We start from the raw sequence: 27,345 nt of genomic DNA, 5'->3' as shown, positions 1-27,345 counted from the left end.
ATCTGAATTGGATATACTGCTTAACGTTTGAGGCTTTTGTACTCAAAATCAGAGCTCCAAACATATTTAGGACCTAAGGCTGGTTTTATGTTGTTTCTTAGATGCCAGACTTCTTGTGCATGCTAGGGATGTATGCTCTAGCCAGCATATGCCTGTTCTGTCACTTGGGGCTCTAGGAATGTCTCCAGATTTAGAACTCAGAAGCAAGGACTTTTGAGACATAACCTCATGTGGATATAAACCCGCTCAGACCCCACAGGCCCAGTTTCTGTGCCTTCTGAGGGCACCTTTGAGCAGAACCTCACTTTCTGATCTTTCTAAACTCCCCGAACCAAGGCACATCGTCCCTGTGCACAACCAAGGGAACTTCACATTAAGAACTTAGAGTCTGCAGGATGCTTAGCAGGACATGCCTGGAATTACACAGATCATGCCATCTTATATGAAATAAGTAGAAAAGCCACGGCATGGGTTAAAAGTATGCTTGTCTTCTCTTAATAATTAATTGTTCAGGGATTAATATGGGGTTTTGTGTTTTGAAAGTAAACTAATCCACTCGTTGGCTGGTGTGTAATGAAGGAGAACAGGCTACTGTCAAGCAGGCTGAAAACAGTGAAAATTAACTACAAGAAGTGCCACGACTCACATATTTTATGTATATGAGTAATGTATTCTCTGTGGGACAGAAGATGAAAATATCACACAGAAAAGAAAAACACTGTGGCTACAAATTTAATAAAAGAAGCAGGCATACTTTGCCTCACAGCATATTTTGGCATTTTTACTGCCTGTTGGTATCTGGGCTGGGCAATTGTGAGAGAATCCATGTTTGCAAACCCACAAGAAGCATGAACGAAACCTTCTGCAGCCTCCCTGCCTGCAGAGATAGCAAAGGGAAAAGAAAATATAATTAAAAATCAGAATACTCTGATATCAAACAATTATAATTTGAAAACACTGTTTGGTCCTCCATTCTTCTTCCAGTCATACCATTATGAGGCTGTTTATGGTTTTCATGTTCTTTTTCTAGGCCTGTTTGCAATATCTTGATGTTAATGCTTAGAAGCTCAAGAAGTTTAGGCAAATCTGGGTCAAAAAAACAAATGCATGTACAAAACAACTGTATATTAAAGCAATGTTAAAAGGGACAATGCAAATACTGAGAAACAAATTCCCTTTTAAATGTATTTTTTGAGAGATGCCAAACTACTTCAGTTTTCTTTGACTTGATGGGAGTTGAGACTGCAATCACTTCAAAGAACTGGGACTGCTGAAAAAGAGCAAATTACAATAGAGATCATAAAGACTTGCAGAAAACATCCAGCTAAGGTGTCAGTACCCATAGCAAAACACTACTGTATTAGTCCTGGAAGGTTCCCATATTCTTAATGAGGTTACTAGAAAATAGTTGATTTATTTGAACTGTTTTTGTTTTATTCCTCCACAGGAGAACATTATTCAGTTTTTCTATTTTTTTCATGCTGCTGTGGGGAGTGTGCAGAGAGGTGGCCATTGAAAAAGCTGCATAAAACCCCTGAGAATGCAGTAAGCAGAATATAGCTCTTTTAACATTACAAATCTACCAGCTTAGGTAAGGGCTTGAAGTGCATATAAACTCCTGCACCTCCTCAGATAGGCAGAGTCACGATCTCAACAATGGAGTAGAAGCAAAAGGAGCTTAGATCATAAATCTTTTTAAGATCTACAAGCTTTGCTGTCTGAATGCACAACGAGCAATTCAAGGGCCCCAACATCTTTTAACAAGTCCGGCTAAGCTGGGAGTACTTCTGCCCTGTGGTAACAACAGTTCAGTATTTTGACTCAGTTCGCTCATCTAGCACAGTGGTGAGAAAGGACAAGGTGGGTGATATATCAGCTCAGGTGATTCCATTAGTGCATACTTTATCTTGCTGTTGTCTAAAGATTGCCAGTTTCGTGCCTAAACTCTGAAGTTTAAATTGCATTCGAGCTAGCTCTAATATTGCTGCATGGTGCTGTACTGCAAGCTGGTAGGCATAGCCTCATTGTTGTTTGCTTTGCTTTCCAGTTTCACTGAGCAAAATATTTTTCCTGGCAGTGACAGTGTCTGGTAGTGCTCAGGAAGACAAGAGCAGTGTCTCAGGTATGGACTAACATTCAGTTTTGTAGTAGTACCACCTTCATACTGTGTCATACTTTCAGAGCACAGAATATAGTCTTTAAGGCATGGGTCACAGCAGGCTGGATGAAGAATGGGCCATCATCCAGGGGGCTGAGGAAGAATTTGGGGTTGGTCAACTATGGGCTTCAAGACACTAGAAAGATAGCTCTTCATGCTTTCAAGGGCTTAATCCATATATCCCCTCTGTGCTCAACCCAAGCAGAAATAAGTGACACTTGAAACACAGAGAGAACCAAGTTCAGGCACCTCAGCCTTCCTCATTCCCTGTACTTCGTGCTGACATTCATCAGTGAGGCCATAGCCTCGTATGAACTTTCTGAAGAAGTCACAGAAATCACAGGATTTACAGACTGGTGTTCAATATCAGGGCTACTTCCATAACTTCTTGCTCATCCGCCTGAGCTGACCAGATGTCATGCCCAGCTGCAGTAAGGTCTGTATGTACAAGCAATCCAACAGCTTCTCCAAGTCCCATACAACTTTTCAGCCTTGATCTTCTGCCGTCTGTTTGCAGACCCCGGGGGCACAGAATTTTGTGCTGCAAGAGCTCCCAATTTTCCCGATCATAATTCATATTCATTTTCCTGCTCATTAAAAGTCTGTAGCCAACAAGGGAAATGGAAATCATGTTGCCCTCACTGCCTCTTTCTAGCCTCCTCTCCTCTATTCCATCTTTCAGTCTCCTTTTTTCTTTCTTTACATCCATGGGAGTTGAAGGAGGGAGAAATAGAAGCAGGTGTACAAAAAACAGTACAAGCCCAAAAGAGGGAGGTGAACTTGGAATTTTGAAACATGAAACTAGTAAATGATAAGGAAATGGAGAAAGGGAAGCTGTAGAGACTGAGTACAGACCTCTCTCTTATAAGCTTTTACATGGATGCTTACACCTACTGCTTACGCTCATCACAAAATATCTGCAGAAACATCAGCAGGGATCACCACATGCATTTGTGAGGTTCTGCCCAGTCCCTCAGCAGGGTAACAGAAAGCGTACTGCTGCAGCTCCGCAGTAGTAAACAAAATTGTTTTGTCCTGTTTTTAGAGCAGCTTCTGAATGATTAGATGAGCAACAACAGTGCTGCGGGGGAAAGAGGGAGGGGTGGACCTTTTCCTTTTGACAATTAGATGTGAGCTATTGAAAGCTGCTTTCATGGATGGATGCATAGAGAACTAAGGACATATGGTAGCTGATTTGTCTGATGAGGTTATTGTATACCATAATTTCGCTCTCACTTACAGACGAGGCAGGCCTATCACGGGAGTTGCACTTCACAGTTGTTTGAATTCTCTGCCAAATACTTTCAGAAGCTCAGAAGTCTGAAGAGGACCTCAAGCAGTGCGCAGACAAAGCTAGTGGGGCAGGAGTAAGGGAGCTAATCAGAAAATACCAATCTGGGCACTTCACAGTTACATAGGGTCTGATTTTCAGGCAGCTCAGGCTCTGTGGATTCCAGCGGGAGTCCTGAGTGCTCAGCTGCTCTGAAAATCAGGCCTGAGAGCATGGGGGATTTGGGGGCTGGTTTGTTTGCATCGTCCTGCTCTGGCTGGCTTCTTCTGGGGCAATGACGACCTCCAGCGGGGAATGTGGTGAATTGCAGCAGTGTTTTAGGGTGGAATGAGCTGTGCTGCCTCAAAGTGCAGTCAGAGAGCAAGATCCTGCGAGAGGAAACAGCTTTTTCAAGACATATTGTGTGTTGTAGTGAATGGCTCGTGGCTTTGTGTTGTTCTCCTGACTACTGCAATGCCTAAAGGTGTTTTTCAGTTCTCTCTCTTGGCAAGGAGAAAAAGATTTGCTCTTTGGGGAAGCTGACAACAGCACCTCGGTGTGATTAACACTCAGAGTGGGCACTCCCAGGGAGGGTTTTTGTTTATTTTCGTCTCTTTTGCCTAGGCCTTCCCCAGCGCTTGGTAAAGGCCTGGGGAGCACAAAACAGCTGGAGCTGGATGAGGTATTTATGACACAGACTATCAGAAGCAGAAACAAAGCAATAAGCACAGGACAGGCCTGCAGCAGGCCGTGGGGCCCCTCACGGCCCGGCCGCCGGGGCTGCAACGTGACGTCACGACCTGACGTCACACCCTGGAGTCGCGGTCTGACGTCACACCCCTTCGCCACGCCCCCTTCGGCCGACCGCCCCTCTCCCCCCAGCCCGGCGCAGGCCACGCCCCCTCCTCCACCACCGCGCTCCGCCCCACGCCCGCCATTGGCCCTCCCTCGCTTTGCCCCGCCTCCCTCCGCGAGGCTCCTCCCCCTCCCCCGCCCTGCCCCTCCCTCCCCCGCCCTCTCCCCCTCGCACCCCCGTCCCCTCACGGCGCTTTTATCCAATCAGAGCCGAGAACCCTTTGAGCGACGCTTCCCTCGCCCAACCAGGCGCGGCGTCGGCGGGGCGGAGCCCCTCCCTCCGCCGGCCGCCTGAAGCCACCGGGGGGCTCCCTGACACCCCCCCCCCCAACCCCTCCCCTCCCCTCCCTGCACCCCCTCAGCGGCCGCGGGGCTGAGGCCGGGCCGCGGCGCTCGGGGGGCGGCTGCCCGGGCCCCTGGGCGCCCCCACGGCTCGGAGCGAGCCGCCGGAGCCCCCTCCCCGGGCCTGCGGGCCGCGCCCCGCCGCCACCGCCCCCCTTCCACCTCCTCCTCCTCCTCGTCGTCGTCGTCGTCGTCTCGGCGGCCTCCGCCCGATGCTGGCCGCGCAGCCGGGGCTCGGCGCGGCGCCGTGAGGCGGCTCCCTCCCTCCCCTCCCTCCCTCCCCTCCTTCGTCCCCCTCCGCCGCCATGTCCGGCGTGGTGCGCACCCTCAGCCGCTGCCTGCTGCCCGCCGAGGCCCCGGGCCGAGGCCCGGAGCAGGCACGGAGAGAGGGCAAGGAGCGGAGCCGCGATGCGGAGCGGGAGGCGAGGCGGAGGAGCCGGGAGATCGACGCGATGCTGGCCCGCGAGAGGCGGGCGGTGAGGCGCCTCGTCAAGATCCTGCTGCTGGGGGCCGGCGAGAGCGGCAAGTCCACCTTCCTCAAGCAGATGCGGATCATCCACGGCCGCGAGTTCGACCAGAAGGCGCTGCTGGAGTTCCGGGCCACCATCTACGAGAACATCCTCAAGGTGAGGGGCGAGACGCGGGGGGCAGGTGCCTGGCGAGGCGCTGCCCTTTGTGTGCCCGCGGAGAGCGGCTCCCGGATCGCCCCCCCCCTCCCCAGGGCCTCGCCGAAAAGGAGTCGGGGGAAAAGTTGGAGGGGCTTCAGGGTTTGGAGGAGCGAGGAGGGGTCTCTGTGCACCCCGGGGTGAGGTGAAACACGGTCCCGGTGCGTGTGCTGTGGCTGAAACTGTCTGTGGGACATAGGTCCTTCAAGCTGGGTGCTGTGGGGTGTCACCGAGTGTAGCTCAGACATCAAAATAACTTCGTTTCGGTGCCTTTGCAAAAAGGTTATTGTTTGGTGCTTGTGCTCTTAGTGCTGGCGGTACATTTCTTTAGTGACTGGAGAAGGTAAAGGCTACTGGCAGAGCTGGCAAGTTGAGCTCTTGGTCTTCAGACAATGAAGGGAAATTATCCCTGACAACTGCTGTGCCCTTCTGGGGAACCAGCTCTGATGCCCTGTTCAGGTAGAAGGGGTTGTGTTCCAGAATATCATTGAAGATGTGTGAATACATTACTTATGAATAACTCTCTTGTAATCGTCATAATCTCTCTAAAAGACTAGAGACGGCTACTTAACTGCTTAGGCTTTCTTGTAGGATTGTTTCCATTCTTTTATGGACATGGATTTGTGAGGCACTCTAATACCTCATAGAAAACTTGAGTGAAGGCAACTGTCTAAGTTAAGGATGACAAGAGTGACTTCTGAATTTCCAGATTTGTTTTGAATAGAAGCTTATACGCCCTTAATAAGTGCACGCATACACAGTGATTCTTGGTTATTAAGAATTCCAGTACCCTGTCAAGAAGCTTTAACTTCTGTTAGTGAACCAGAACGTTGTTGGCTGATTTTCTTTTCCTTTACTTTTTTGGTCCAGTTTTGGAGCATGCTGTTTATTACATGAGCACATACATGAGTTACAGGCCCATTAACTGCAAGGAAGTCGAAGTTCAGAAGCCTTTCTTTGATTGAATTTAGGTGGAAAAAAAGCGTTGTTACAAGTTTTTTATTTGTATAACTAGAAGCAAGGATTCTTATCATAGAGGACGATGCTTATTTTGGCACTGTCACTGGTATATTTAGTGGTACTACTATTTTAAAGTAGTAACAGAAGCTTTTAAGGTAGAGATCTGTGGAAACAACAACTTGATGAGACTTTCTTCTTTAAGTTATAGAAGCAATACTATTTATGGTTAAAATACTATAATATTTTATGTATAAAGAAAGTATACAGCTTTCAGCAGTAGAATTTATTGTGCCTAGGAAAGGAAAGTGTCTCCATCATCTTGGGGAAGCTGAGTGACACACTTGAAGCACTTGTCTGCTGGATGGCTTTGGGCAAATCTGTGGAATCCGGGTCCTCAAGGTAGCTGGCTGGTGTTCTGATTTCAAGACCAGTAGTTACAGCACTTCATGGAGCGTTGTCAGCTGAACACCTCTTTTAAGCCTCCCAATCATCAAAGTAAAACATGGAGGTATTATTAAAGGGAGATAACAGGGTTTAATGAAAGCCCTTTTGGCATTGCAGATCATGGTTTGGGAGTGTTAGGGTATGGCACCCTTGTAGGTACGTGTACAGTGTCCGTTGAACTTCTGCTTTTTTGTTTCTCTGGATGACAGAGATGGCGCTTGTGTAAAAATACAGTTTGTATTTCATCCATAGTTTTGGGGAGTGGCTTGGGAATAGCTGCTACGGAAAGAGCATGCAGCAGGGGAAAGAGCAAACAGAGGAAACAAAATGTTTTCTGATGGGAAGGTCTGAGACTGGACTGGGGAGAAGGCAGTAGATGTTCTGTTTGTTTCTTACCCATCTGAAAGAATCCTGATAACACCTTGAAATTCTGCTGCAATCATCAGGAAGAAGAAAAGTACCAAGACAGATTTAGGGGGCTCTTAAAACAGTGATGTTGTCAGGGAAATTTAGCGTAGTGTAACGCTTTCTTGTATTACGGTTCTGTGGAAAACCATAAAATGTTTTAAGTAAACTAATTTTGCTTCTCGGACAATGTAAATTGTCAAGTGAATCTGATTGCTATTCTTTCTATAGCAGTGTTTAGACTACAAGTTATTTCCCGTGTTTCAGGAAGTTCAGACTCGAGCGATCATCCATTAACACTAAGTGGAGCGGAGATCACTGTGTAGCTAACTTACAAGAAGGGGTTTAAGATCAATTTTTAATTTAACACGATATGTGGACCACTTGAAATGTAAATGGTCGTGTAGAACAGCATATAAATCTGTTGGACGTTGCGGAGTACAGCTGCAGCAACCTTACCCCTTTTTCTATTCAGTTCTCAGCGTCATCAAGTAATGGTTCTGTTAAGCTCCTACAGCGCTGAGATCTGAGATAGAAATGCAGTGTAAATCTCCGGGATTAAATGGTCAATTTTCGTTTTCCAACCATGACTAAACTTCTGTCTGAAGGAGAGAGGATTACTAGTCTCTCAGCAGTACTTGATATTTCTAAAGTGCTTATTGCAGTAGTATTTCAGCAGTCTACATGGCTCTTGGAAACCAAAGGAACTGATTGAGCGAACAGAACCCGAAACCTCTCTGGAAATAATGGTGCTAAGTGTGAATTGACATTATTGTCGGCTTCGACTTTGAGTTTTCAGCTTTCCTTGCTCCTTTCTCTCCATTTCTCCTCCCCTCCTCCTTGGGAAACCCTAGTTAGAAACAAACTGCTAAAATGGAGTAAATCCCTGGTACAGGATTTACTTTTCCATTCAGGACAGGTGATAGTTCAGGGCCTCGCTAGCTTTTTCTGGCGTTTGTGGGGCCGTCTTCAAATACATTAGTTTTGCTTTGGTTTAAGGTAAATAGTCATCGGTTAACTAGGGTTTTGCTTGTTAATCGAGGCTAAGTTTCAAAGTAACTTTTTGGAACTTTTTGGTGATTGAAGTGAAAAGCAGCAGTGTTAATGTCCTGGTATGAGTACACAGGCTTCGCGGCTTCAGCACACCCACCTGGAGGAGGCAGGCGGGTAGGACAGGGCCATGCTGCAGCGTGAGCTTCAGGACAGCTCTTGGGGGAACAGAGAAGCTTCAAAAACCTTTGTGTACCCTAAGTCCCAAGTCTGAGCAACACCTGGTGGTGTTACGTGAGTGTTTTGATAACCTTCTAGCTGTAACTGGAGGGGTGATCTCCTGATACCTTCCGAAATAGAAGGGGTGGCCTTGCTCTGCTCTATTTGCTTCCTTTGATAACAATTAAAGCGCTTAGGGACTCGATGAATCACGACTCTGATGTTCCTTGTCTAAATGTTTTTTTGTTTCAAGTATGAGAATAGCATGCTGCTTGAAGAAACCCAGCTTAGCTGCGTAAGAAAATAATTAATGTACGAGCACCAGAGTGGTGCTTGCAGCAGCATGTTTGGGAGATCTCAATCTGAAGGGAGGGAAAAAAAAAATCAGTTTTTAAAAGCCTCAAGTATGATCTGTTGATATTTTTGGTAGCAGTATTTTCTATGTTGAGATTGCAACGGCCAGCCCGAAGTTTCAATACATCTACGAGTGTTTTCTTGGTGTCTGTGGGCTGAGTCGGGCCGGCTGGCTGCAGAGCTGGGAGCCTGGCCTCGCGGAGGAAAGGACTGCTCAGGAAGTGATGTGTAACTGCTTGTGGGCTCTGACGGGGGGAGGAACAACCAAAGGTCTCAAACATGCAAACTCCCTGAGGATATATCTTCGGGACTTCTGGATGTAGCTGCAATACACGTGGGCATACCTGAGAGCGTTTCTCCCCGATGGGTTGAGTCTGTGTAAGTAACAACAAAGCTGGCAAAACGCGTAGCCTGTGCTGAAGTCCATCTTAAGAACTTTGGACGTCTGAGCTGGTACCGAAACCCAGACTGCTGCTGCTCTGTTGTTTCAGGTACCCCCTGCCTTGAATGGGCTCCTGTTGTGTTTGTCGGCTCCAAGCAGAAGTAAACCTTTAATGAGTTACCAAATATAATTGCTGGATTAAAAAAATCTTGTTGGCAACTTGCTGGTTTCAGTCAAGCACACATTCTGGGAAGTGGGAAGAGGATTCCCAAATTTAGATGAGCTGCACTGCGAGTCACTGACAATGCAAATGTGTTGCTTCTAACAGCCCGCAAACACAGGGGGACCGAGGTCTTTCCGATATGTGAGTTCTTGCTGCTCGCTGAACTGACTCCCAATTTCTCTGGGTTTACATCAAAATGAATTGGGTAACCTGTTAGGTGCTAATGACACGCAGTCTGTAGGTGGGAGCCTGCCTACACTCGAGCTGTTTGTTGCAGGATGGCGTCTGTCAAATTTCCACTGGGACAGCTTCCTTTGAGAGGAATGTGAAGGAGAAGGCTCGGGAGGAGCTGTGGCTAATCAGGAGCTTTTCTATTAAATTTAACGTGCAAGTGCTAAAGCTCCGTGTTAGAACTGGTATTTAAATCTGGTTATCTATGCTCCGTGCTTTGACTCTTTGGTGGCTCTTTTAATATGAAAAACAGTATTCACAAACATGAGGGAAAATAAACACGCCAAACTTCTGGGTCGTCTTTTTGTTCCAGGTTCATTTGATCAATGAAACACTTGGTAATTTCCACTTGATGTGGATGTTGTCTTAAACCTAAATTCCATCACATCTGGTGGTCTGTTCACATTTTAAGGGTGGGTTAGAGAGCAAAGTTCCCCATGGTGGACAGTGGAAGAGGAATAATGGTCAGTAGTAAGTGATAAATATTAATTGTTGCTCCAAAACAGAGCCTACAGTGCTCTTGTGATGTAGTCATTAGTCTTGCAGAACATGAGTTAGTCCCTGGAGACTGGAGACACATACTTTGATGTTTTCCAGACAAAAATTTAGTCACTTGAGTGACTAAATCTGGGAGCGTGCATTGCATTCAGCTGTTTCGGTACATATATATTTTTATAATTCACTTGGAAACAGTATTGGCAAGGAAATCTCCAGATTCTGCTACTAGGAGTGTGTACAAGACAATTTCAGAGCAAAAGCAGACTAGCAGGCATTATTTTAAGAAGTTCAATGCAAATCACAGAAAGAGGAAAAGCCGAGAGCGTAAGCCATGGGGCTGCAGGGTTGCCAAATGAGTTTCCTTCACTTGTGTGTGTGTCTTTGCCTCATCGTGGGGCTGGGGACAACGGATCCTGTCCTGGGGTGGAGAGCCCTGGAACTGCAGGTGCTGCTTCAGCCCCACTGAAGGCATGAAGGTACAAGGACGACAGTCTCAGGAAAAGGAGCAACCCAGTAATGTAATTCTGGGAGTGCTAACTTGGAACCTTTTTCAAGGTCCTGCATTACTCATCACCTCCGAGGTAAATTGTCTCACTACTTTGTGCCTAGCTGCAAGTAAAGCTTGCATCAAGAGGACTCTTTTTCTTCTGCATTTATCGTCATTTTGCTGGATTTAGTGGAAGACAAGGACTCTTTTCAGAGCCGCCAGACAAGCAGACATACTGCTGCTCCCAGGTCAGAGATTCAGTGGCTAATCCAAATGCTGCTCAATGTTTGCGTTCCCATGGACTAAGTAAATGACTCCTTCCCTTTGTTCAGGTTTTTATTTGTGTGTTGAGCTGGAAGGTAGGTCACCTTCACTGCCTACCCTGCTCAGACCTGGCTGGGATTGGGATATGGGAATGTCGAAAAAGCACACAACTGCTGAGCCTTCTGCTGGCCAACTGGTGCTGCTTCCTCCCCTGCCTTGCATCTCTGATGAGGCTTTGGTTGGTGTTTGGTTTGTGGGCTCCAAAAATGACAAAGCCATCAAACAGGAGAGGGTGGAACCATGTTGCCAGGAGGGATGCCCCTCTAGGTTGTACCCAGTTATTGGAGGGACTGCTCTGTGATACGAAGCCTCATCCTTAAGGGCGTTGGGTTCTTTGCTGCTGCTTGGATATCAAGTTCCAAGGGCATAGATCAAATAAAAACACCATTAATGCCTTCATGATAGCGTGCTGTGTGAATCTGATTGTCTTTCAGCTAACTTTGTTAGCAGCGGATCACCTTTATCCCAGTTTTCCAGCCGGCAGTAAAAAAAATAAAAATAAAAAATGTGAGTATATTTAGGAGCACTGACAATTGTGTTGTTCAAACTCGTATTTGAAAATGTCTTCTTTTAGAACGTAAAGAGTTATTTTCTAAAAACACACACAGGCTACATTTTATCATCTCTGTTTGCCAGTAAGAGCTGCTGCTGCTAAAAAAGCCAGCCCCATCTAGGGCTGCGAGGTTGAGCCTTCTTCTCTCGTGCTGGCACCAGCAGTCCCGAAGCTGTTGCAGTTTTTTGGTCCAGCCTTCCAGTCCAGCTGGCCCCGGCTCACCCAGCTGCATCGTGTCGTGCCGTTCCCCTGGCACCAGGGCACAGCAGAAATATCTTACCAAGGTGGGAGCGCTCCCTTCAGCGTTAGCTCAGCTCTATATTGGTCTCCCTGAATTGTGATCCCCAAACATTGCCAGTTTCTTGTCAACAACAATGAAGAAAAACACACAGCAGGAAACACGTTTCAATCTCCCTGTTGCCTGCAGCGTGAAAGCCATAGGAAGACGGCGCTGCCTGCGAGCTGTGATTTGGAGTCTCCTGATAAAGCACTAGGCGATGATCAGCGTTTCTCTTGTGACAGCCATTTCTGTAAGTGACATGGTTGCTGGGCATCTGGGGCTTTGGTGTCAGGTTGGGCGGTGTAAAAAGAAAGCTTAAAAAAAAGCATCTGCAGCAGGATTTTGTGTGTAGCAGTTCTGTGCTGTCTGACACCTCATACACAGCTGTAGTTCAATGCAGGGATTCAGGGACAACTCCGTGCAGAAGGCTTTTCTGACTATTTTTGTATGTTATCTCTAGACCCTTGACTACAATACTCAGTTCTCTGAGTCACTTCACTGTCACTTTGGGCATGGACCAACCTGTGTTTGCTTACAAGTGACCCCTAGACGCATGGCTTGGGGCTTAACTGCGCTGTGCTCACTCAGCCTGTGGGTTGGCCAACAACCCTGATTTGTTTCAAAGCACTTTGAGAAGCGAAGGAGACAAAATATACTTTAACCAACATTTGTGGAAATGATCATAAAACCTTCATGCTGGTGAGGAGTAAACATTCTGCTGAGCGTTCCATCAGGCCAAGGATCCAGCGCTTTGTCTCTGACGTGAGAGGGGAAAAGAATGGGTAGGAGAGCAGGGCAATGTGATATTTTGGTGTATTCTTCTGGCAGCTGTGGGTTTCGGAAACTTCCTGAGCCAGGAGTCGCATCTGGAATGTAACTGAGTAGTCCTTCTTGGAGCACTCTGCTGTCAATTTGTCTTGGTTGCTTTCGGAGTCCATGTGTTCTTTTGGCCAGCATCCTTTGTAACTCTGTTAGGCTCACTTGGGGTGGGTAGGAGAAAACCCTGCTTTTAGTTGAACTGAGCTGTGCTGCTGTGCCAGGAGTACTTGTGTACTGGGGGGTAGTGGAATAATCTTCTGTATTCCCTGTCTCTAAGTAGTTTGCAATTTCTATAGATTTCTGGTGTGTCAGACCTTAGTTATCTTTTTTCAAAGCTGTAGGTTTCTATATCTATTTGGTGTCTCCTTCAATGTAAGATAATTCGTGACACGGATCACAGCACACCCCTGGTGTACTTTTTTTGGTTCCACCCTCTCTCTGTTCAGGTTGTGTGTGTGCAGGGGTTTGTGCAGTGACTTGTACGTGTTAAAAATCACTAGGAGAGGAGTAGGGCAGAGAACTTTGCTATTTCTTACCTGGTGTTTCTCGTATGCTGCTGTTTTGCCTTTTTTAATGCTTGGCAGTATCCTTAGCTGTGAATTTGTATTCTTCGCACCTGTGCATAGTCTGTGTCCTGCTTTGCAGCACAAAAGCTTTAGATCAGCTGAGCTCTTAGGAAGTTTATTTCATATCAAAAGCATTTGCCACTTTTTTTCTGTATGCCAGTTTAGAAAATGTTACAGTAACGGGCAATATTCACTCTTCCGAATGAAAGAGTGAATTGTTAATTTCTTGAAGAGTAGAAAAGGGGAAAAATGTTCAGTGTTGGGAAGCCTTACTGTGAAATGGTTACTGCAGTTGAAGGCTGCTACCTTTGTTGCCAGAACTCGGGAGGAAGGGTTGCACATGCAATGACACTGGCTATTTTTAATCTTTACTGATGGTATGAGTCCAAACTGAGTTTTGACAAACATACTTTAATAATGTATTTTGCTATTTTAAGATAGATACAAAATCTAGGTATTTTAAGGAAATTCCATTTTCTAAACGAAATGTTTACTTCTAGGCATCACCGGCGTGTATAAGCTGTTGAGCAGTTTTACCAAAAGAAGAGTTGCTGGCTGGCTCCTGTGAGGGTGGGTTATTTGGAGGAAAGAGGTATGGAAATCTTTCCAGAAGGAGGGAGCCTGTCCTATGGCAGCTTGTGCTGCAGATTATTGGGGCAAGGATTATGCAGTGCTTGTGGCAGCAAAACAGCAGAGTTACTCTGAAATGAGAGAAGAGCCATACATGAGATGTAATTTTGGAGATGTTTGTCCTTGTTTTTGTGACATCTGCTCGGAGCATTTATCATTTTGTGAGGATGCAGGAACACTTGGTTTAGGCTTGCTTTACTGGGGCACCTTGCTGAGTCACATTTTTAACTGCTAAGAGTTGGGGGTAAGAAACCCTGGCTGTTCTTCTTACATCAAGCTTCTACCCGTGATGCATTTTAGGTAGCAATGTCAAAGCTGGTGTGTTCTGTAAATTCTGATTTTGAGAGGTGCTGTTCCTGTGGATGTCCAGGACAGCATTCCTGGTACCCCATTTCCTATTTTTGATGCTCTTCATTCAGTGTTTAAGGTTGTCCTGTATGTTTCTGCAGGTGTCTGTGTTTGTCAGTGCTGATGGCTCTGCCTCTGGCTGCCAGTTGGTCCCAGCTCTGTCCCTGTACGTGACTCGGTGGCAATCCTCCCTCTAAAACAGTGGGAGGACGATGCTGATGCCACATGCACCCCGTGGGTAACCGTGTGGTTAATGCACGGCGTAGGGTCTGTGGGATCCAGGTTTAATTCCTTCTCCTGCCCCAGGGAGATTCAAACCTGCATTGCCAAGGAGCTGCAGCCAGTAGATAAGTGACTATTCTGGGACCGGAGCAGTCTCTACGCCCTTGATTGAAATTCTGCTCTGTGGTTTTCTCCAAACAAATGATGAAATTTTCCTTAACAACAGCCTCTCGAGATCCTGCACGTCCCCGGCGGGAGCAGTAAAATGCAAAGTGACGGTATGGGGAAAGGCGTCGAGTCTCAAGTCCAAATGCTGCTTCATCTCGGTGGGAACTCAGCGATCCTGCCATCTTTCGCTTTAGATGCTTTTAGGGGACTGCGGTAGCCGTGAGCTGGTGAAGAGTTAAATCCATCTGGACGCTGGAAGATGGAAAAGCTGCGGCTGAGCCGGGCGGTGGCTGCGGGAGCTGGAGCCGGGGCAGGTGAAAGATCGGAGCCGGCTGAGCCCTGCGTGTGGACAGAGCCCCAGTTAACTGTTTCTGTCCATCAACACGACTTCTGGCACAGAAAGAAACATGGCATTAAGCATCTAGAAATAGCGGTGTGCCATTGGCCCTGCTAACCACAAAGTTTTGGAAAAAATTCCTTGTGAAATTCTCATCTGGGGACGGGGGGGACTTTGCACCCGGACAGAGCCCAGTGCAAGTGATGGGTTTGCAAAAGCATCTCAAGTCCTGGAGTGCGGGCATCTGCGGTTCAGAGGGAACCTTGCGAGTGGTTCTTTTTCCTTCTGGCTTGCATTTATTGACACTGTTCAAATAAAGCAAATCTCAGGACTTGTGCTAATAAAGCAATAAACTCTAACTAGGAATGAGAGTGGGCTTTTGGTCTGTCCAGCAAAGTTACCAAATAGTTACTTACATCTGGAACTTAAACCAGCAGCTTGTAAATACATTCAATTTTAGTCTTTCCATGGTATTGTCAGGATCTGTTCTCTACTTTATAAAAAGAAAGTAACAATCACCAGAGAACCAAATATTTACATTTCTGGGAGACTGCACTTCAGGAACACTTCCACAGTGACAACCGAGATGCTTCGTTTTGTGTTCTTGTTCTGTGACACTCAAACTGAAGTTGCTTCTCACTTCCCTTTCCAATCTTAATTTCTATTGGAAAAGTTACTGTTTGTGTTGTGTGGGGCTGTTAAGGGACTGGAGGCATGAAAGGTTCAAGAGTTGAAAAAACATGCTTGCCATCTTGGTAGCTTAAAGTGTACAGAAAGGAGTCGGTCCCATGATGCAGAGGTTTGTGTGCGTAGCTGTGGAAACAAAGCTTCAGTTTTGGTTTTTATTTTTGTTTTCATAAACTGTTAAACCAAAAGATCAGCACAGTAAGCAGATGTTTAGTACAACACACAGATCTTGTGAATCAGATAGTGCTTGAGATGCGAAGCCACCATTAACAGATTTATCCAGTTTTAAAATGATTCTTACTATTGAGAAACAAGTACTGCCCATCTGAAGCCAATAAGCACAGGTGTGGTTAGATTCAAGGCTGAAGTTTCAAAGTTATTTAACCTCATGTGTTTGGCTCCTTGCCATGAATAAGAAATTAAGTTTCCGTAAAAATGGTAAAACGTGCAATTGAGTGGTCTCAGTAATCCTGAGTTAAATTAGAGAACTGGGTCACCTTCCTTCATTTTATTTTATTTTAATTTCCCCCCCCTCAGAATTGGGATATCAAAACATATCTGTCATGACTTATCAAACGTGTGGCAAGCTGGAAAAGTTAGCTGGTGCTGATGGAAAACTGCTGCTGCTTTACTCAGCCTAGCAGCTTGAAATCCCTCCAGAGTCTCCAGCTTCCTTGCCGCTAGGCTTTCCTACTGGAACGAACTGCTTGGATGAAGGTCTCTCAACAGAAGATGCTTATTTACAGTAAATTTTCAATAAGTCTGTCAAGTTGGATAGACGTATTTTCTTGTGTTTTATAGCATCCAAGTAGATCATGTCAAAACCACGCTTTACAGCAACGTGCTTCTAGGATCTTTCTGGCTTGGTATGGTGCTCTGTTTCTGTGTTTAAAACTACATCGGTGAGGATCACAAGTTAGTTCCCAGGCACTTTTTTATGCATTTAGTGCTTGCTTTTATTTTGAATCTGTTGGTAGTAATCTTTGTTTTGGTGCTGATATTTTTTCCCACCTGAAGAAACGCATTGTGGCTAGGCTGCTTATACCAGCAAGCTCTTTCTGTCTTAATTCGGGTGGAGATGTTCCAATAAATGATGTTTGATCCCCTCCTGAGTTCAGGCTCACCAGAGTAAGGTCTTAACAAAACAAAACAAAACCCCAAACCAACCCTGAATTTCAAGCACCTCTAATTCCTTGTTCTTTTGTACACTTTAATCTCTTTATCACTGACTTTCTTATCTGACTCCTTAGGGCTGCAGGGTTCTGGTTGATGCACGGGACAAACTGGGGATCCCTTGGCAGTACACGGAGAATGAGAAGCATGGGATGTTTTTGATGGCTTTTGAAAACAAAGCTGGAATGCCCATAGAGCCTGCCACGTTCCAGCTCTATGTACCTGCACTGGGCGCCCTGTGGAGGGATTCAGGAATCAAGGAAGCCTTCAGCCGTCGGAGCGAGTATCAGCTGGTGAGTACCACTGGTTTTGTGGTGGGAAGGGGAAAAAAAATGTTCCCTGCTGTATAAATATCTCCTCAGTTGAAAGATCGCTCGCTACGTGCAAGATTTAGCCATCATATGAGCCGTTTGTAGTTATGCTGTAAATCTGAACACTTCAGCAGCAGGAACAAGTGGTAATTGGAGCCAAACTTGAAAAACTACATGGCAGTAAGAGGGAGTGGAAAAGTGCACATGACTGGATAAACTGGAAGAGCAAGAGGAACCAAAAAAGGCAGGAATTGGTTGAACTAAAAATATTTTAGCAGCTCAGTAGTTCTGTTCATAGTAGGTCACTGATGAAGGCACACTTAATTTGTAACTTTCCAGTCCTGCCAGCTTGCACTATATTGATACTGGCAAACTATTCCTGCATGCAGATCTTTTGAAGTGAATGCAACACCCATTCCGGCTGCTGCTATTTGGCTGTTTCTTTTCATCCTGACGTCTGCAAGTGAAATTTGGATAAGCAACTGGAAGATGACAGTGAGCTTTAAAAATGTGCTATCTTCCTTGCTCTCTTGTTACTTAGATTTTTGTGCTGTAGCACCAGACTAACTGCAGTTCTGGTGTGGAATATGTTTCTAGCAGCTGTTCATAATCCACTCTTTTTTCTTTCTCTGTGTGAGTTGGAAATGTTTTTCCTTGTTTTCCACTTCCTTGTTCAGTGAAGCAAGGTACAGGTCCATGAAACTTAATATCACTGTAACTAGTTCTTAGAAGGTGATAGGGGATGATTTCCTAGTTTTTCTAATAAGTGATTTGTGATTCTAGAATATTGATTATGGTTTAATTTGCAGGTAGAATTCTTTGTTTCAGGTGTTCTGTCCACAGACTGAATTTAGCTATGCTTAAAATCAGCTGAAGGTGAAATTCTTCATACCTGCATATGTTATGAATGTTTACTTAGAAGAGTTGGGTTAGAAGCCTGAATTGTTAGACTCTTACAAAGGAACTGGATATAACTATAGAAAAGCCTAGAGAAACTCCCAGTGAAAGTCTGTTTTTTCATGCTACTGCTTTATTTTGTAGTGTTTAATAGTGTAGTTAAACTCATGCTGCAGAGCTTAGAGTCATCTGTCTCTGCTACTAAGATGCCTGTTTGAGTCTTGCTGTTTTGTATCTTTGATATCTGTCTGAAGTATCTTGAGAATACCTAAAGAATAAATAAAATGACTAGGTAAAATTGTCACAGGATGGTAGTAAAAACTGCATTTCCTTAGGCTAAAAATGTTAACAAATTGCATGTTACAGCACTGGGAATGGGGGAAGGATAGATTGTTTCATAATTCCTAGCATCTGTAGAAACAGACTAAGCCTTTGCTGTTCTGCACTGTTCAAATGTGGAATAAAAAGATGGTTCATGCCACGGGGGACTTGCATTTAACATGAGACAACTACTAAGAGAATCCAGTATAATGAGCAGTAATTGCATCAGCAGCCTATTACAAATCTTACTTTTTCTGGGAAACACTGTGATCAAGCAAGGGTTTTGTTTTTAAGGGGAAATGGAGATTGGGATCATGTGGGAGGTTCATCCCTATACTGGTTCAAAATAAAATTACATCAATTACTGGGGGGCTAAGGGGGTCCAGTTTGCATAAATAGTATTCCCTGTCTAGGAGGACTACCTTGGCATTCTCTTATATTGAGAGCAGAATTAAACAGAAAATACCAAAAAATAAAAATGCCCCACAAAAACAAAGCATACAGGCTTGGAAGTGATCATCATTTAACACACTGTCATCTTCAGCATCATGGTATAATTCTATCGTGTGTCTCTTTGGACAACATTCAGGTAACCTGCCTAATGCTACTAGTGTGGCTGAAACTGCTGCAGCACACACACTGTTAACTTCTCGATAACGCAGAGATAGTGTGCTGCCAAAAATACTGTTCATAACCCACTCCTGTTGGGTTAGGGCAAAAAAAAAAGCTCTTATTGCAGTAAAGTTTTGTAAATGTACTTGTTTTCAAGGATACAAGCGCTAGTTTTAGATTGCTCCCTAAACAAATTCTTGAGACCTTAATAACTTGAACCTGTTTCTATTCCTTCTAGTTTCAGCAAAAGTCTGATTGCCCGAGTACACGGGAATTAGAAGCAGCACAGTTCCTTTAAAAAATAAATAAAAAGCTGAAAACTACTGAACATTTTTACAGAAAGCAGATAGTTTAAGGAGCAGCCTTATTTATAATTGCATATAGGATGTATAAACCCATACCTTAATTTAGTTTAAGCCCTCCCTGGATACTGACACATGTAAATAAATAGAAGCCAGATTTAGTCGACTCAGAGAAAATCATTCTGTTCTGAACTGATTTTAACCAAGGCTAAAGAGAATCTCTGTATCAGCACTCCCTTTCTTATTTAGAGTAAGCTACTGAATGGAATATGCTTGGTTGGAACTGAATTTATTATCCTTATCCTAGTTTTAAAATAAACTCAAGTTTAAAGCTTTAAATTGCTGCAGTTTTTCTGGATGTTTCTGGACGATGTTTGAAGTCATGACCTTGCTCAACACTCGTGTTTTCCTCTCCCATGTCTTACAGGCAACTGAACACCAGCCTGTTTTATTGTTGTTAATACTTTGCCTTTAGTAGTTGCTCCTCCAGTCAATGCTGCCCTGACTTCTAAGCCAGAGGATTACGTTGGTTTGCTTTTGAACTCTTTTTCCAGGAAGTTGCGTAACTTTACTTAAAAATAAAACATGGTTGGCTGGTTAACTACAGCTGAAAACTGTGGCGTGCAGGTGTCCTCCTATGGGCTGTAACGCCGAGCATAATGACTGACTCAGCAGCAGAAAACCTGTTGAAAGAAAATGGCTCTGACCAGAACGTCGTACAATCTGGAGGCTTCTTCTCTGGGATTGCAGAAGCTGCCTCTGGGCATCTGAGTGTTTTCTGCTTCATATTCAGTGCCTAGAAGTGCTGGCTGTAAATCCCTGTCTGGGTCTTTGAGCCTTTCAGAAATGAGTGGGTGGATTCTACAATAGCAGGGTGCTTTTCTGCCTTTTTTTTTTCCCTTCACTGTCTTTCTTAAAGCAGACTAGCCAATTTCACTTTCTTTTCACAAACATCAGCCTCTCGCGCTTCCCCCCCACCCCAGCCTGTCCCCACCGCCCCAAGTTCCTCTGTTCCTTGTATGCAAGCCAAGTAGTTTGGGGACAAAAGCTTCATTGTACGGTTGGTTACATTGTCACGTCTCTGTCCTCGTTTTTTAACTACTAGAATAGGAATTCCTTTGTAATCAGTATGTGATTCTTCTCCCTCGCCACCATTATCCTACCCCATTTTCTGTCTGTATGTTAGAAAGGAATACATTTATCATGTGTCTGAAAATGTCCTGTAACATTTGTTCTTTTGAGGTTGCCTGTGGTGGTCTGGGCAGCTGGGTGTCAGTTCTTCCTTGCCAGCAGGTGGAGACAAATTCAATTTTGAGTGGCTCCCTCATAGGAAAGGATTTGGGATTACAATTAGGCTTTAGCTGAAAGGGAGGGAGTTTCTTCACTTTGAGCCTAGTAACAAGTAGTTGGGTGTACTTAGGAGTCCAGGTGTGTGTCCTAAAATAAGCTGAAAGATTTCTTACACCCCCAAACAATGCAGACTCCTTGTAGTAGTAAAATGTGAAGACCAAGGCCAACGTAGGAATCCGTTCAGTCAGTTGGGTTTTGTTTTTTTTTCCCTTCCCAGGATTTCAGTGGGAGAACGTGAGAAGCCATTCGCTTTTGTTTTAATGTGTCCAGAACAAGCATAAAAACTGACGGGAGGTCAGCTACTTTTGGGACTGCTTGTGACTTTCTGTCATTTTGGATAAAGATGGGCTAAATAGGACTTGTCGTGCAAGAAAGTGATACTTTGGTCATGGGTGCAAAAATAGCAGCATGCTGTGTGCTAGCTCATTGCAGAGCTCATGGCAACAATGAGCAGATTTGAAAAGGCAATCATCTGCCCTTCATTGATTTGTTAAAGGAAAATTGACATTATTTTAGCAGATAGGTGTTTTTTAAGCACACGTACTGTTTCTCTACGTCCCAAACACTGGAAGTCAAAGCAATATCTTTATTTCAATTATTCTTGCTCTCTTTTCAAAATACCAAGTCTTTCTAGCCTGTAACTATGTATTTGAAGAGTTCTTGAACTTCTCTTGTTGTACAACGTATCTCTTCAGGGTTAATAGGATTATTTACTCTGAACTTCAAAGACTGTTTGCCTGTTAAGGTGCCTGTGCCCATTTATTCACATGTTGCCAGACTAATTTCTGACTTGAGTTTACAGATACCCACCCTTCATGCAGAGGAGAGAGCGTGGCCTTGCTGTGAACGACATCTATTTTAATGCTTTTTTTAAAAATACAGGATATATTGCTACAGTATCAATTTAAATGTAATTATTATTGATGTTCGCTACTCATGTGAAATAATTCCTAATGTTTAGTAGGTGCTTTTAAAAGTCAGCATAAATGGGAAGTAGTGGTTCCTGAGAGGGATGTAAGGGGCTTACAAATACAGTTGAAAACTTACTACTGTGTCCATAGTTATTTTTAGATCTCTGCTCAGGGAATTGTATGGAACACTTCCAGTAATACTTCAAATGCTAAGAGCCTCTGAAGCCTTGGATGTGGGAAGACTCTGGAAAATGCTTTAAAGACTGTTTCTTTATTGATTCTCCATTTTCTGGGTGTCTTGGGGTGTGGGTTTGGGGGGGAATATTTATAATGGGGTGTGAGTCGCTCCCCTGTGAGTTAACTGTTTGTTTTTTTTTCTTCAAGCAGTTCCTTGAAATAAATGGAGGTGGTTAAATTATACCTGACAGAACAGACAGTGTGTTGGAAATGTTGCACAGTGAACAGCCTGCTCCTTGCATTAGTATAGCTACGGTCAAATTTTGTAAAGATCTGATGGCTTCAAAGCCTTGTAGGCAGCCAGCTGTGTCTTCTGGGCAGTATGGAGGTGAGGAACCGGTCTCTCACATGAATTCTTGATGCAAAGCAGACAAACTGCTCCCTAAATGGCTTACTTTTGGCACAGACATTCTGGGTATAGTAATGTAAGGTGATCAGGAGTTGTGCTGTATACCAGTGTACGGGGGTTGTGGGAGCCTTTGGCTGCTTCCATAAGCCAAGGGAACGGAAAGGTTGGGCAGTGAAACAGTGCTTGCTTGACATGGCAATTAAGTGACTTCTAAGGTGACGTGTTAAATGTCTGTGAGACATACTAAAGTCTGTGAGAGAGATCTCTGGCTTGTTCATATCCTTCAGTGCACTTTAGTAGAAATTCCTCGAGTCCTTAATTTAAAAATTTCCTACTGATCACGTATCTTTACGATGCAAGGGAAGAGTTTGATGAGCCTTAGAAGTACGTTTCTAAACATCTTGTTGTTCTTTCAGCATGCAAAAACATATTCTGAGGGCCACCCAGCTGGAAGGCAGCTCTGCAAGAAAGTACCTGGTGGTCCTGGTGGACACCAGGCTGAACATGAGCTGTAAATGTGCCCTTGCAGCACAGAAGGCTATTGGTATCCTGGGTTGCATTGGGCAAAGCACTGCCAGCAGGTCAAGGGAGATGATCCTTCCCCTGTATCGAGCACTGGTGAGGCCACACCTGGAGTGCTGGGTCCAGTTCAGCTCTCCCCAGTAAGGAAGATGCTTGGGGCTACTGCACAGATTCTGATGAAGGGCTGTGAAGATAATGAAGGGTTTGGAGCACCTCTCCTGTGAGGAAAGAAGGAGAAGAGAGAAGGCTCAGAAGGAGTCTTACCCACATACTTAAAACACCTGAAGGGAGGATGCAGAGATGACAGCCAGGCACCAGTGGTCCTCAGCAACAGGACAAAATCCAGTGGGCACAAACGGAAGTATGGGCAGTTCCATCTGAACATCTGGAAGCATTTCTTTACTCTGAGGGTGACTGAGCTCAGGCACAGGTTTCCTGGGGAGGTTGTGGAGTCTCCCTTCTTAGAGAGACCCAAAAAGCATTTGGGCATGGTCTTGGGCACCCTACTCTAGGTGGCCCAGCCTGAGCAGGGGGATGGACCAGCTGGCCTCCAGAGGTCCCTTCTGACCTCAACCATTCTGCAATAACTTTTTTTTTTTGTGTGTTTTTTTTTTTTCAGAGCCATGAAACTTGCATATTTTGTCAGTGAGACTTACTGGGGCTTGACCAATGTTGGTGAGATGTACAAAGGAAATAGTTGCGCTGTTCAAAGGGTCAGCGTGGGAAATCTTGTTACCCTTTAATGCATGTAATTAGGACTAAGCAATAACTCTTTGCAAGTTACTTGTGAACTTGCGGGTATTTCTAGTTCACAGAATTCCTGTGAAACTAAATTATTGCTGAGGAAGGTCTACAGATTTTTTTTTCTGCATCTGGATGGGATGTAGACACAGAAAATCTTAATGCCAATGGGCTGACAGGAGCACAACAAACTAGAAACTCTCCTACCATCATTGAGCCTTGATATTTTTTTAATTCCATTGTTAGTGCTCAAAGTCAATTACATCTGTATTTAACGATGTTAGGTTCATTTTTTTATTTGACAAAGCTGATTGTGAAGCTGAGGAGGGCATATAGACCAGTTTCGATTTAGCTATTGCTCTTAAGGAGTGATAGTGCTCTAAGTTTTCACTTAAATTAGTCACATTTTTGTTGTTATAAAAATAACAGCAAGTTTCTGTTATCTCAGTTATGTTAGAATTCTGAAACAGGTTTAATCTGACATAAGATGTCACGATGACTTAAAGGATCATTAACTTGCTGACTTTATCTCTGCAACTTGCAGAGATATCTTGTTCTGAATTCATAGCTGGGTCAATTATGGAGATGTTTCCCTTCAGTTAAATACCTAAGCAAGGCTTTATGCCTGTAACGTGGCAATTAAATGCCAGAGGTCCAGATTTAAATTCTTAGTTGTAGTTCTGTCCTCTAATCCCAAGACCTCAGTTGTTCACAGTCATGTTATGTAGTTTGACTCATCTTTGTACAGCAAAAGAAGTTAATTGCTTGTTTAAGCACAATAGTGCAAAGCATTGTGGCTGGCCTGTAGTAGGAGGGATTAGCTGTTGGAGTCCCTGGCTTCTAATCCTGTCTCTAAAACCAAATAAGAAAAAAAAAAAAAGCAGATCAAAGTCTAAAATAAAAACTGTCAAACAGAAGTGGCATTTTGTTAAAGGAGGTGAGAGTTAGCGAGTTGTTATAGCTTGGGTTTTATTAAAATTTGAGAGAGAACATGAAGCAAAATGCAGCTGGCAGCCTTTGCACAAGATTGTGTGGATATTGGCTAATGCTGTATAGTTTGTCAGTGTGCATATACAGGGGTTAAATGCTCACTCTGCCATTATATTTGCACTAATCTAAAACTAAATCTAAAGCTTTTCTTGATAATGTCAATTTTGGCATAAGTGGCACTGAGCAAGAGGTGAGAACAACTTGCATTTAAAGTAGGCTGGAAGGAAAGGTCATAAATAATTTTATACTTTGAATTCTAGGAAAATCCACTTGTATGGTATCTGTTCTTAATGAGAGAAGCCATTCTCACAAGCAGAACCACCCACAGGAAGCTGTATGATGGCTAAAGCAGTTATTAGCTGTTTTTTAATAATTTCTGCTGTTGGAGAGAAATAACAAGAACCAGAAAGGTCATGAATTGTGACCTTTTCAAAGCAGTGCAAATGGAAAATTGTTAGAAAATAGCAATTTATTACCTTAGCTACCAGAAGTCTCGAGCAAGGATTAAAGCCCTCTGTACTGAATGCTCTGCAGAAAAATAAAAAGATTCCTGCCACTAATTGTCCCCAGCCTTAGGTTATGACAGCATGCAACAGCTGGATGAAATGTAGTGTGCACGGAACTGGGAGGATAATTTGGAAAGTAACAAGCAGATCATACATAATAAATAAGAATGGATAACAAGAAACTGATACGCCTACCATATGGGAACAGAGACAGATGCTGAATAAAATTAACAGGGAAAGACCTGTGCTACTGACTGTTCTAGTACTCAGTGAATTCCTGGCACTCTACAATTCTTCCTTCTTTTTTCTTCTTTTAAAGGCTGAAAACTTAGAGCAAAATCACCTCTGAAGTCTGTAAAATGTGCAGTGTGTTCATACACTTCATTACTGCACTGTCTGGATACCAAACGGTTGAAATTTTAGCCTTCGTGTGGTCCTGCTTTTTACTTTCTTAGGTTCTTGGAGATGGATTAAAAAGCCTTGTGTTTTTATGGCACTGTGTAAGCCTGTCTGTAGGAGCTCTTGCTTTTGGCCCATGGATGCTAGTTAAACTTGACTTTATTTTTGGTGTGGTTAAGGTGAACAAGAGAAACAACTTCATTGATACAGGTCCTGTGTTGAAAATGCTTTACTATTGTTTGTATCTTGCATGTTCCTTTGCTATTTTTGTGGTCACAAAGTTTCTTTTTACTCATGCGTATTTGATTAAGGACAAACTTTTGTTTTTACTTCATACTGCTGCAGCCAAGTCGGGAACTGCCTGGGTGTCCCAAAAGGTTTACAGAATAAGTACTGTACTCATCCTTGCCTGTGTGTGGTAGTGGTTATAATCTGATGTCTTACCTTCAGCAATAGCACTGAAACACAAAATCTAATATTCCGAGAGTGGAAAAGTCCTTTTGGCTCCCAACTCTTGAGAGTAAATGCCACCCTGCTTTGGGAAAGAAGCTTTCATTTTATTATGCATAAAATAATTCTAAAAAATACTTCTGTCTTTGCAGAATTGTTGTTCTAAGTCCTAATTAGCACTACTCTAAATCTTGCGGGACTGTATTGAATATAAGGATTTGTTCAGAGCAAGTACAGCTGTAATTAATCTTTGCATTCCCATCAAGAAATGCTGGCACATGCTGTGAGAAACAAGGAAGGAAATTTTCAGTTCAGGCTGTCTGAGCCAGTACCCAACTGCAGCTAAAAACCACGGGAGTAATCTTTTTATCCCTTTCTAGTGCCCAGGAAAGATCTGGGCAGACACAAATTCAGCCCAGGGAGCAGACTTGAGCTTTCAATTGTACCCTTTAGTTTCCACCTTCAGAAGGTTTCTAATGGAGCTCAGTAATTCAGGAGACTTCAAAACTGGCAACGAGCGGCTCCGTGGAGGTTCCCAGTAATGAGGATGTATTCCAGAAGTCTGAACAAGTTAGGGATGTTTAAAGGTGTGCTCTTTATGTGACTAAAAGAGACTAATAAACAGTTCCCACTGAAACTTGGTGGAAGCTAGAGGGGACTCACATCAAATACAGCAGGATAAAACCACAGCAGTGCATGAGGACAGTGACTTTTCTTCTAGTCACAACAAAATACATGCATAATACAGCAGCGTATGTTAATATTTAATTGTTTACACTGAAGACTAAAACAATTACAGAATGCTGCTTCTGATGGAAGGGTTCCACTTGTCAGATGGGATTCAGTCCTTTAATCTTGAAAATCTAGCTGAAGTGGAGACTGAAATCATGTTCCCATGACACAGGTTTTCAGAGGTTTGGGTATATTAAAGCCACATACAGTTCTTCAAGAACCAGCATAGCCCTGTAAAAGAAAAGAGGGAAAGAGGGCTCCTGCTACTCCTGTGTGCTCTGTTTGTGCTTTTCTGCCCTTACAGCTGGTTTGGGGTGTTGGGGGGTGCTGCAAAAGAAGAGGTGAATAGTTTTCTGTACACCCTTCTCCCTGGCTTGACTCACTGTGCACTCAGAAGTGTGGTGCTCTGCTTTTTCATAGTAGTTCTGGACCTTGTTCTCTGCCTAAATTCAGGGCTGAGAGCAAGGGTGACTTCAGTGTCTTTTCAAGTGCTCTAAGATACTCCCTTGAAAGGAAGAAGAAAAAAAAAAAAGAGGTTAAGGCTTGGATTTCTTGAAGGGGCCACTGAATTTGGTAGAGTAAGGATTATTGAGTGCTTTAAAGCTTTCCTGAGTGTCCTGGTTTCTTGATTCCACATAGCTTACAATAACAAGTAATAAGCACAGATGAACAAATAAGTGAAACATTAAAAACTAGAAAGTCTCACTGTCATATTTCCTGGGTTTTTATGTTTGTAAAAAGAGAGCAGATTGAAGTTGTTCTTAATTCACTGTCAATGTGACATGTTACGTTCAGTAAGTCTATTTTTCTTAAGAAGATGGGACCTGCTACAATGCTGAAAAGGAAAATGCAGGTAGGATAATCACGTAGCAATAACTTGCCATTTTGTGTTCATGCCAGCTATCCAAACCTGGATCTTTTTGCAACAGCTTCTTGTAAAGAGCAACTTTCTTCAAGCTACTGTTCTTCTGTTACCTCCCCCTCTTCCTACTCCCTCCCTCCCAGGCCTGCTGTGCTTTAAAACATGGGGTGTTGCACTCAGCATGTCTGCAAGGCTTGAGCTTAACGTGGGCTGTAGTTCTGTGACAGAGCAGTCACGGTGAGTGATAGGAAATGGTGGTTGAG

At 44.0% G+C, this 27,345-nt stretch overlaps 1 protein-coding gene across 1 annotated transcript in view; it reads left to right on the top strand.

The window, feature by feature from the left end:
• The first annotated feature begins 4,615 nt into the window (after positions 1–4,615).
• Positions 4,616–27,345, top strand: part of GNA12 (G protein subunit alpha 12) — a 41,932-nt gene continuing 19,202 nt past the window's right edge. The window contains exons 1-2 of the mRNA XM_005020110.6: positions 4,616–5,251; positions 16,668–16,883. Coding sequence (XP_005020167.4) covers positions 4,931–5,251; positions 16,668–16,883 — 537 coding nt within the window. The 5' untranslated portion in view covers positions 4,616–4,930. The remainder of the gene's footprint in view (positions 5,252–16,667; positions 16,884–27,345) is intronic.

This window comes from Anas platyrhynchos, chromosome 15 (assembly GCF_047663525.1).
Source record: "Anas platyrhynchos isolate ZD024472 breed Pekin duck chromosome 15, IASCAAS_PekinDuck_T2T, whole genome shotgun sequence".
In the NCBI taxonomy this organism is placed as follows: domain Eukaryota; kingdom Metazoa; phylum Chordata; class Aves; order Anseriformes; family Anatidae; genus Anas; species Anas platyrhynchos.
Note: the sequence above shows the minus strand (reverse complement) of the source record. Positions and strands in the feature narration are given on the sequence as shown.